The 12,520-nt window shown below is 34.1% G+C and overlaps 1 protein-coding gene across 6 annotated transcripts in view; it reads left to right on the top strand.

Annotated features, from left to right (window-relative positions):
- DPYD (dihydropyrimidine dehydrogenase) overlaps window positions 1–12,520 on the top strand; it is an 851,840-nt gene that overhangs the window by 432,930 nt on the left and 406,390 nt on the right. For all 6 annotated transcript variants that reach the window (XM_032248001.1, XM_032248002.1, XM_032248005.1 and 3 more), the window contains one exon: window positions 4,730–4,945. In XM_032248001.1, the coding sequence (XP_032103892.1) occupies window positions 4,730–4,945 (216 nt within the window). The remainder of the gene's footprint in view (window positions 1–4,729; window positions 4,946–12,520) is intronic.

The following is a 12,520-nucleotide window of genomic DNA, read 5'->3' as shown; positions in this document are numbered from 1 at the left end:
TATGCTTAAATGAATCAGTTGACTTTGGAAGGATTATGAAGAGTTTAACGCATGAAGAAAGTCTTAGATTTATTTGTATTTTAGGCAGGTAAAAATGCATAAGATAATGGATAGGGACAGATACAGTGTGATGAGCTATCAGTAGGTTAAATTTTGTGTGTTTTTGGTGGTAACTGGTAGCATATTTTTTGGTTTTTTTTGTTGTTGTTTTTTATATAAAAGTCAAGGACCTCATCTGTTTTGTTTGTGTTTATAACCTCAAGTTCTTAACAAATACCCGCTGAATAAATCATGAAAATAGTTCTATATGAACATAAATAACTGAGTATAACAGGTATATTGGCACTGTTATAAAAATATCAGAATATGCTATGCAAAGAAATTTTAAGTTGGAGGCACAAAACATTTTTCAGCAGGAATGATTGAAACATTTTATTTCTTTTTTTTTTTTTTTGAGACAGAGTTTCGCTCTTGTTACCCAGGCTGGAGTGCAATGGCGCGATCTCGACTCACCGCAACCTCCGCCTCCTGGGTTCAGGCAATTTTCCTGCCTCAGCCTCCTGAGTAGCTGGGATTACAGGCACGCGCCACCATGCCCAGCTCATTTTTTGTAGTTTTAGTAGAGACGGGGTTTCGCCATGTTGACCAGGATGGCCTCGATCTGTTGACCTCGTGATCCACCCGCCTCGGCCTCCCAAAGTGCTGGGATTACAGGCGTGAGCCACCGTGCCCGGCCCGAAACATTTTATTTCTAAGAGGTGGCTTAACACAAGCCAACAAGACAGCAAACTATATATTTTATTGTGGCTTTACCAGTAACTGAGTAACTTACAGGTATTCATTTAACCTTCTTTGGCTTTAGTTTTCTCTTTGTAAAATAATGCTTTTAAAGCAGATAGTCACTTCAATTGTTCTAGTTCTACGTAATTAATAAACAGAGCTGAAAAATTTTATTCAAGACAGTCTATGGAGGAAACTAAAGGGCAGGCTCAAACTTTGAGCTTCACTTAATGGGTTTTTAGAGTATCATGGTGATATGGTTTGGCTGTGTCCCCACCCAAATCTCATCTTGAATTCCCATCTGTTTTGGGAGTGACCTGGAGGGAGGTGATTGAACCATGGGGGCAGGTCTTTTCCATGCTGTTCTCACGATAGTGAATAAGTTGAATGAGATCTGATGGTTTTAAAAAGAGTAGTTCTCCTGCATAAGTTCTCTTTCTTTTCCTGCTGCCATCCATGTAAGATGTGACTTGCTCCGGTTTTCTTTCTGCCATGATTGTGAGGCTTCCCCAGCCATGTGGAACTGGAAATCCAGTTAAACCTTTTCCTTTGTAAATTGCCAGTTTCAGACATGTCTATATCAGCAGTATGAAAGTGGACTAATACACATGGCTTCTTTTAAAAATTGTTTTAGTATACCTTCAAATCTATTTTATTTAGTATACCTTCAAATTAATTTGTGTTTATTGTTGAAAACATGAAAATTATAATAAGCAAATATTTAAAAATTAAAGGTCATCTAAAACCCTGATTCTAAGTTATAATTCTCCTAACATATTGATATTCATCTTTTGTGATTGATGGATAAATAGAAACATATAGCAAAATAGATATACGTTTTTCCACTGAAAACTTGGAATTTACATATAATATTATAATAATAACCCACTGTTTATTTCGCTTTGTACATAATAAACCCTTTTACATGTCAGTAAATTACTTTCTTCTGTATCACTTCTGATGCTAGCATAGCATTCCTTTTCACAGTAGAACCATTGTGGAACCAATTCCTATTGTTCAACACCTAGGTTGTTTTCCTGTATCTGTTGTTTACTAACATTACAGGATGACTGGAAAAATAGTCTTGTCTGAAATTGAAAATCTAGATAACATATTCATTAGCAGGGGATATGATGAGATAAAAGAGTTGAGGTTAAAGTGTAACAGCAAAACATTTACATCCAAAAGTCTTGAAGTCTCTTGGAAGTCTGAGTTTGGAGATTGCAATTGAGATTTGGGAGGAATTAACCTTGTGATGAAAGCTGAAAGTAGACATGCTTGAGTTCCCTGAGCAAGGGTATATAGGGGGAACAGGCTTTAAAAGTTCAGAAAGGAGGCATACTTTAGGGCAGGGATGTATGATGAAGTTAAACAGACTGAGTTGCTGTAGCGTGACAAAGACAAAGCCAATAATAGCCCTGTGTTGCACAGTATGAAAATATACAGCCTATGACAAGTGAAGATTTTAGATCATATTTATAAATACATATAGGTAAGTAGCATTTTTGTGAATAAAAGAAAATATGTATAAGAAGCTGTATTTCTCATTTGAAAGAAGTGTGTGGGTGTGTGGGTGTGTGTGTGTGTGTGTGTGTGTGTGTGTGTGTGTGTGTGTGTGTGTGGGTGTGTGTGTGTGTGGGTGTGGGGGTGTGTGTGTGTGTGTGTGTGTGTGTGTGTGTGTGTGTGTGTGTGTATTTTATAGTTTGTTTCGTTGTGTTTGTTTTTTGTTTTCTTTTGAAGCTTAATCTTGCAAAATTTGTCCAAATCATGTTCTAAGTGTTAAGGCAGGAACCTTGTTAAGAATTTCAGAGCAATGCCTTATTTATTTAAAACTACATTAGCTAAGCAAAGCAAGTTGAACTGCACATATATATCTGCCTCCTTGGGCTGTTGCCTGATGCCATATATAGCTACAATTATGAACAAACCAAAATTCTTCTGTGAGATTGAAAAAATTAGATATTTCAGCACACAGCCATAAAAAGAGAAGAATACTTGTAGGGTCATTTATTTCACCTTATAAAGTACAGGTATGTAGGACCACATGTAGTTCTGCTACTGGCATCAAAGGCAAGTTGGCTCACATTATTTCTAAGACAGGGAAGGTGCTTCTAAACTTTTACCAATATTATTCAGCCAGTAGTGTCAGGAAATTCCTCCTTGGTCTAACACTAAAACTTGCTCATTTCAGTTTAAATTATGATTACACAGAGCTAAGAAAATACCATCAGCAAGGTTTCATAAATTAAGTACAAAAAGACTGGTTAGTGGGACTAGGGAGAAAAATTCTAAAATTATTTCCTTTTGTGTTTGAATCTCAGTATGTTTTAAATAAACTTGTTTGTTCATTTAATTGATAATTCTTTCCATACTGCCTTTCAAATTTAAAAAGGGTGATATTGTATGTGTTCGATTTACTGCTAACTGACTTTTTGCCAGTTTTTGTCATTATAAACACCCATGTGTGGACACACACACACACACACACACACACACACACGCCCCCTCAAATTATATATTTTTTACATATTTCCTATATTTTACAGTATAGCTTCTGTCTTTGCTAATAATCCTTTTAATAGTATTGTAATCCTATGTGAGGACAGAAGAAATCATGTTCATAATCAGACTAACCAATATTCAGAAATGTGTCTTGAAGTCCAGAACACCCCTGGGAGAACGTGCCTGCCTGCCATAACTGAAGCCTGGATGCCATCAGGCATCTCTTTGCATGTACCAGAGACGTTAGTGTTTCAATTGACAAGTTTGATGCCTTTTTACATATTAAGTAAACTTTGCTTTGCATTATAAATGGTGGAGGGCTAGAAATAATTTCTATGCAAGTCATGGCAATCTTTATCTACACAAGACACACTCCTATAAAATTAAAGTTCTGCTCAAATAACTTTTCTTTTGAGTGGTGATTCACAAGAGAAAGGATTTCTACTTTTGAATTAACTAGCCCTGTCCATTCAGTAACTGCTTTGGCTGAGAAAATTCATCCTTTTTGTATTTTCCAGTGTTATTTGTCTTTAGGAGATAAACAGAGAGAGAGAAGGGGAGGGAGGAATGGAGAGAGAGACTTTACAAACAAAAGGCCTGATGCAATCTTTAATAACCTCCCAGCCAGAAAAGGAGACAACATTTAGCAAGCACCTATGTAGATGTTTCAGTGTGCCATTTGCTAAGAATAAGTGCTTTTATTAAATCATTCCAATAATACTGCAAAGAAGCATTATTACAGTGATAATTTAAAAAAGAAAAATTTACAGTTTTCAGTGCCAGTTGAAGATTTTGAGATAAACTATTTGGGACCTATTTGGTTTCAGAAAAAAACAAACCCCTGTAATGCACATGAGTGCATTACCCACGTTCCAAATTAAATGTCTCCCTGCAGCTTATGATTTCCTGAATTTTCCAATATTCCTGTGAGGTAGAAATTAGGCAAGCAGCATTCTTGCTACTATACTGAAAACCATAGAGAAGAAAAGACAGGGACATATAAGTTGACTTTCCTAAAATCCCCTAAACAGTAGTGAGATTACTGGAAATTGAATTTAGGCCTCCTGACTTGCCATTGCCCGTATCTCTGAGCACTAAAGGTATTTTCATAAATTAAGTACAAAGAGGCTGGGTTAATGGGACTAGGGAGAAAAATTCCAAAGTTATTCCCTTATGTATTTGAATCTCAGTATGTTTTAAATGCAGTTGTTTGTTGATTTAATTGATTTTGTTTCTGCTAATACTCTCCATACCACCTTTGAAATTAAAAAAGGATATTATATCCATTCGGTTCACTGCTAACTGACTTTTTGCCAGTTTTTTTTTCATTGTAAACAGACTGTTGTAATCTATGTTAATTCATATGCTGTGTTGAAGTGATTTTTATAAAATATTATCTGGACAATGTGGTGTGATATGAGAGCAATTATTGGTTTATATTTTGCAGTCACAATATGGAGCTTCAGTTTCTGCCAAGCCTGAACTGCCCCTCTTTTACACTCCTATTGATCTGGTGGACATTAGTGTAGAAATGGCCGGATTGAAGTTTATAAATCCTTTTGGTCTTGCTAGTGCAACTCCGGCTACCAGCACATCAATGATTCGAAGAGCTTTTGAAGCTGGATGGGGTTTTGCCCTAACCAAAACTTTCTCTCTTGATAAGGTAAGAAAATATTATTGAAGTCATTTAAAAATGTCTATCATGTATTTTAATTAAGGTATAAATATTATAATGGCTTTTTTTCTACTGAGAAATACTACTTATTAAAATATTTGACAAGACCTATCATTACATATTAGTCCTTAGTTTCTTTCCTTTCTGTGTCATGGAGGGAGAGGGAGACATACATTTCTCATTTGGTATTATCTAGGCAACATCAAACATAAATATTACAAAATGACTTTTTCATTTAATAATCACAAACTCATGAAAAATTCTTATTTTTGTATTATTAATTGTTTCATTGTTTTTGGATGCCTCAGCTCAAAGATAGGGACACAATTGGTTTGGTTTGCACAAAATTCTGGGATTCAATTTATGTCGAAAAGAATCTCAATGTAATTTATGGTTACTGGTAATAAGATAGATTCTTCATAAATTTTGAATACAGAAACCTTTCTCAAAAACAAATACCCTGAATTTCATTTAACATTATGACTTTGTAATCACACCAGAAGTGGATACCTTATACTTAGTAGGAAATAAATTACATATTAAAGTTGAGATGGAGTCTTTAAAGTACACAAAGCATATAAATGCATGTTTTCAAAGCAGGATGCTTTATACAACAGAGGGTTGCATCCTTATATGGTTTTGAATTAGAAAAAAGCAACAGACTTTAACATTTTTAGATCATTTATTGATAAATTACAAATGCTAAACCTCTCAATGTATTTAATACTAACTGGTAGTTAGTAATAATTAATGTATGTGAATGTGTGAATTTAGTGACTAAGAAAAGAGTACCATTATTTGAATCAGCTTTATCCTTAGGCAAAGAAAATAATAGAGAACAAACATGCCCCATTAAACACATTCTCTCTTTCTTTTTCCTCTTACTGGGATCAATAGCTGGCATTATTCTGGCTAAAACATTAAGGCTGTCTTATTCTGACAGCTTTACAAGATGCTATGTGTAAGTGTGGTCAGGAAAATCTAGAGAATTCTCAAAAGTTAGAAGAAAAACAGTGAGATATCTAAATATAAAAAATCTTTATATTTTATAAATATATTTAGATACCTAAAGAGAAGTTATTTTTTTCAAATCAATCGACTGAATATTTAGAAATACTTTTATTAAACAAAGTGTAAAAATTAACAGAATGTACTAGATTCAGCTTTAGAATATCATGAATCAATTGTTTATAACCTTCTAGAATATTGATGGTATATTTGTCTTTGTTTCAATTGATTCTTTAAGAATTACTGAGAAGCTATAATCAAATGTTTAATCTGTTGGAGAAAACTGAGTCTCAGATAACATTTACTGACTATATTGTTATGCTATTAAATATATATATATATATATATATATATATGTAAACAGAAATAGGTGGCTAATTGGGCACAAGTGAAGAATTATAGCTAAAAAAGCTGTTTGCTGCTTTGAATTTGATGTTTTCTTTGCTTGCAATAATTGAATTCTGATTAATCAGAGACATCAGTCTTTACACTGTTGGTGACATGCATTGATTTGTGATGCTGTGTATTTCAGCAACCTAGGAGCACTTGCCTTTATTAGGATCACCAGCAGAAATAAATGTGGAAGCTAACTTCTTTCTAAACCTCCAATTTGAATTTAATCTATCAATTTAGAAGTCTGTGATGCTGGTTCAAAAGGGGAGTTATGAACAAATGGAAATTAAATTTGGCACATGAAACATAACCATGTGGAGCTTTTTGGAAACCCTATTTTACTTTGATGATGGGTACAACAAAATATTGTGCAGACTATTTTAAACATATTTGTGCAAATTGCAATGACAAAAATAATGAAGCCACCTTGGGCTTATGTAATGCCATTTTTACAAAAGATTATTTTCCATACATGATTTTGCAGAATAGTTCGTTTGCCTCATAGAGTTTTACTTGTTTTGTTTCCTTATCTGATTCCTAATTAGTGATTAAATTTGTGAATATATAATTAATTACATCTTATGTGCTTCTTTCTATGCTTTCTTATTGATGAAATGTTGGTAGTATACAACTCAGTAGTATGAACTTTTTTCTCCACAGCCTTTTTCTAAAGATGTCTACTAAAATATTACATGTACTATACATTTGTGTAACATTATAGTATACCAATTTAGATTAGCCTTATTATAATTTATTATGCCAATTGAAGAATCTATTTAAAATGTTTTAAAATTCAAAATCTTGACATTTGAAATTTGAATGCTCTTAATATGACAAAGGTTATTCTATGGGGTTTTGTTATCATATGAAATATTAATATTTCACAATACAGTTTTGATGAAGTACAATTTGCCAAGCTTGCATATGATAAAGAAATTAAATGCTTATCAAGGGAGTTCAGTAAAAATTAAAGCCCTGACTGAACATCTGCTAGAAATTTTATTATCCTGTCCCACTGACAGTGTGGCTCTCTCGTTGTTTTTCTGGATTGACAGCTGAATATTGCACTGATTTCTGAAGGAAATATGTTTAGGTGAACTTTGTTTCCCTTTTTTTATTTTTTATTTTTTGGGAGTTCGGAACACGCTTTTGATTTTCATCCTATATATATTGTTTTATACTCTTGACATTTGTAGATGCCAGATTGAGGTCTAATACGCTGTAGCACCAATAGACCATTGACTTACAGTGAAATGCCAGTTGATATCTCAGTAAACAGAAATATTATTATTCTTTACTGTGCAGTCTATATAAAAGCTGTATGTGCTTTCTTTAAAAAGGCAAATGATCAGATTTTTAATGTCAAATATAAAAAGATCTGTTTGCTTGTGTGTTAAATAACATCAAAAATGGCTTTTATTAACTATATTCTTCCTCCTCAAATCAGTCTTTTCAAGAATGTTTCAAAATAATAGAATTTATTTTCTTGAGATTCTATTTATGTTTTATAAAGATAGTAAAGTCATATTTATAATACAGTTATAAAATTATTTTTCTATATCAATGTATATTGGCTCCAAATTTAAATTTTAAAAGGTGGGAGAGAAATTGATCAGTCAAGCTTGACTAAAGCTAAATTATCAGGACAAAACAGAGAAGTGCTACGTTTAACAGGGAATATTAGAAATGGTTTGGACTTCACATAAAATAACCCCTTGACCTGTGTTCACATTATATTGATAGTAAGTAGATAAAAACATTTTGTTTTCATTAATCTTGTCCATAAATTTTTTTCTCTTGGAGAGCTACACATTATATACTGCAAATCTATAACATAAAACTGCAAGTAGCATATCTTTATTACTGTACAGATAAATAAACTAAGAAGTATTTATTTCTATCCTAAATCAAATTTAAACCCAAGCAACAGTTCACTTCATTTATATGCTCTCTCTATATATAGATTAACTTGTGATTGACTTTTAGTATCAAAATATCTCAAATGAACAGATTTTGTTTTAATAAGTATCAAATTAGGTAAATAAGTATACATATAATAGATCTCTCTTATAAAATGCTAAGAAGTAAAAACTGAAAATATTTAAGGCTCTTTTTTTGTCATCAAACTATTTATTGTAGCTGTTTCTGCAAAATACAACCTTATACCAAATAGCACAAAGCTTAGTGTATAGGAGAGGTCTGATAAATGTTTCATAAATATTCTTTGGACAAATAAATAAATAGATTTTTTGGCAAGAGTATATTGAGTTTCTTTTCTTTTTTTTTTTTTTTTTTTGTGCCAGCATATGAAGAGACAGTTAACACATAAAACAATTGATGTTTTGAGTATTGATCTCAATCAAAGGAGAAAAGGCCAATTAAAAATTTTTCATATCCTATGTTGCTTTCTATAGTGCATCTATGTGTGTCTAAAAATGAAAATGTCTGTGAAATTTCTAAATGCATAGATTGTGTTTTAAGACTTAGGCTGTTGAAGAAGCTTTTAAAATGCAGAGAATTTTTGAGAAAACAGAATAAGTACCACACAATATTATAATGATACATAAAGTAGTCGTGAGAGAAGAAATGTAACCTGTTCTTGAATGCTTCTAGTGACAAGGAATATATTCCATCTTTAAGGCAATACAACCTGTTATGACTGTAGGAAGATCTATTTTAGAAATATGTTCCTTTTATTGACCCCACATCAGCCTTCTCATATGTTCCATCTATGTTTTATATATAGTTCTGCCCTCTGATACATCATGGAATAAATAAGAGTAACATTAATATAAATGAATTTTTTATTTAAAATAACATGTTGTTGTTTCCCCAAGTAGGTAAATACCTTAGAGAAAGTCTACCAAATATGGAGAAGCAGTATAGTGTGGGGAAAAGTACTTTGGCCTAGTAGGCTCTGGTTCTTAATCCAAAGCTGCTTCTAAATCACTGTCTTGGACATGTGTAATATTGTAGATTGTTGTTATGGTTATGGTTGTTATTATTATTTACATTGTTAGCTACTATATATTTAGTGCTTATAATGTATAGACTAAATGTTTTTATAAATTATTGTATTTAATCCTCAAAATATGCTTATAAGATAGATAATATTTTTTTTCAGATGAAATAATAGTCTGAGAAAGTTAAATAAATTTTCTAGGACTTAAGACAACAATTACCTATTTGTATGAAGAACTGCTCATATGTGCTCATATGTGCTCACATATGAGCAGTTCTTTTACTTCACAAGATGTCTGCTGGCCTCAATCATGCATTTACAGTTTGTTGTTAGGATCCCAGGAGATCAAGGTGTCCTCACTAATGTGTCTGGAGCCTTATGTGGGATTGCTATAATTGCGGAGATGGCTCAGCCCTTCTCTCTCTCTTCATCATCTCTCTTACCTCGCCATGTCTTATCAAGGTGGCTGATTTAGATTTGATAAAGCTACTTTACAAGGCTGGCATTGTTCCAAGAGGACAAGAGTGGAAGCTGAAAGATCTCTTGACACAGACTCCAAAGTATACCCAGTGTTATTTCCACCATATTTTCTTCAAAGCATATTACAAAGTCAATGTATGTTCATGAAGCAGGTAAATACCATCCACTTATTGATGAGAAGAACTATAAACTCACATAAGAAAGGGACATGCATACAGTAGGGAAGGATAATTGCAGCCATCTTTGCAGTCTTAACTTACCCTCTGGTTAGAGTGATTCACACCCATCCCAAATGTAAAATGTATACAATCCTTTCCAAGACACCCAAAATACATCTAATCATGGCATTAGGCTTAAGGTTCATTATCTGTGATCTGCATCAAGTCCAAATGCCTATGATGTTATCTGCATTTAGTTTCTCTTTATTGAAGACTCTGTGATATAGAAAGACATGTTTTCTATCTTGTATACACCCAACACAAAATGATATATATAGTCAAGAGAACCACAGTAGATAAAATCTCCTTTAGAAATAGGAGAAATGGAAGGCACATAGTAATCACTTGCTCACAGAAATTTTGAAATTCAGTTTGGCACATGTTTTCAGGGCCTCTTGCTCCAGGGATGGAGAATCAGGGTCCATTTTTGCTCCTTGGTAGGGGTGCCCTAGTCCGTTGTTCCTGTCTACTATTGGCTCTGCCCTCTGGGCTACTGATTTTCTCCTCTGTGTTTTTATTATTGTTGTTGTTTTGTAAATGGACAATGATGGCTCCCGATGACAGCTGAGTAGCTTTTTCAGCCTGTTCCTGCCCAAATAAAGTTATAGCACCTTATTCCTCTCTGTATTATGAATTTTTTTTTTAAATCCTAACTCATGGTGGTATCATCATGAAACTCTCTAATTTTTGAATCTGTTAAGGGCTAATTTGATGCCCAAAGTCACATCCATAATTTTTAAGCAGATTTCTTTTGTTTCTGGATATGCCTTGCTGTTGTGATACAACATCTTTAGGAGTATTAGAAGCCCTGAGAGAATCTACTAGGACCTTCCTTAGGTCTTTCTAGAGTCTTAACCATCTTTCTTACTGCAACACTCTTGAGGTGATCTTTAAGGTACTTTATTTAGAGAATCTTTTTTCCATCTAGGAGAGACCAAATATAAAGAATAGCTTATTTTCTAACCCAGTGGTCCTAGATCCCTTGGATTTCGTCTAACTTTTGCATAGCAAATTCAAATATAGCCTTCCTTGGCTCTTTTCTCTCTTACAGTACCTTATACTTGGGTGGAAACACTCAATGGAACATGTTCAGTGTTCTGTCTAGAGAGGTACTATGTTCACTTTCTGTTTTCCAAATCACCACTGTTGACATTCTTGCCAATTGTTCTATCACCACATAATACCCACTTTTCCAACCCTCCAATCACAATTTTCATATCACATTTTAAGCCTCTACTAACAGTTGGTTCACCATTCTTCCAGCCTTTCTAAGAGCTTACTCTTGGTTTTTGAAGGCTTCACCTGCCTCATAATACCAAAGCAAAGGCCACATGTTTTATATTTTGTTATAACAGCAAATGTAACCTATTTCAGCGTCATGTATCTATTGCTGCATATCAGACCACCTTACCAAAAACAGCAACATGTTTTCTGCTCTTGTTTCTGTAGTTTGGCAATATGGCCAAGGCTCAGCTGGGTTGACTTGCCTTTGCTCCACATGGTATTAGTTGCTCTTACTCATGGATTTGCAGTCAGTTGACAGACTGGTGGCTGGCTGGTGGCTGGTCCTGGATTATTTCATTCACATGCCTGGGTCCTTAGCTGACATGACTAGGCCCGTATCTCCATATGGTTTCATCTTCAAAGAGACTACACTGGACTTGTTCACAAGTTGTCATTGCTACAAAAAAGACAGGAGGAGAAGTTGCAAATCCTCTTGACACCAAGGCTCAGAAGTTGCACAATATAATTTTCATTGTGTTACATTTATTAGGGTAAATCACAAGACCAGATCAGGTTGCGACAGCATGGAAATGGCCCCTCTCATCAAAACACTGAAATCTACCACATCAGAATTTGAACCAGGGTCTATCCGATACAAATCTCTGCAATTTCCTCTATATCATGCTTTTACATGATATATCTCCTCTGGACCACATTACTTTGTCTAAACTGAAGGCAGCTTGGCTGCATTCATGTTCCTCAGAGACTTGGAGTTCAGCCTGAGCATTTATACTGAGGACTTTATACCCACTGCTTCAAACAGAGTGACACCTATGCTTGTCTTTCGATTGAGAAATACAAATTGCACAGAAATTTTATATTTCTATGTACTATTTCAGAGAGAACACAAGAGAGCATTTTGATTAAAAAGTTTCTGTGAATCTGCTGTCATCAGATGCCAATTTTTTGCCAGCCACACTGGCCCCCTTTCTAGTTCTCCAACATGGCAGCTTCCTCCCTGTCTTAGGGCCATTTCACTTGGTGTTTGATCTGCCTGGAATGCTTTTCTCTCAGATGTTTATATGACTGGCTCTTTCTTCTTAATCAGTTCTGAGATCAAAAGTTACCTCCTCAGAGAAGCTCATGTTAACCATTCAAAACCCAGGCTCTCCATGCCACCTTACCCTGGTTGTTTTTTTCTTCATTGCACTGGTCACCTTATGAAATTGCCAAGTTCTTGGTCATTAATTTGTTTGCTTATTTATGTTTTAGCCACTT

The sequence above is a fragment of the Sapajus apella genome, unplaced genomic scaffold (genome assembly GCF_009761245.1).
Source record: "Sapajus apella isolate SASKATOON/1434 unplaced genomic scaffold, GSC_monkey_1.0 scaffold64, whole genome shotgun sequence".
NCBI lineage: Eukaryota > Metazoa > Chordata > Mammalia > Primates > Cebidae > Sapajus > Sapajus apella.
Note: the sequence above shows the minus strand (reverse complement) of the source record. Positions and strands in the feature narration are given on the sequence as shown.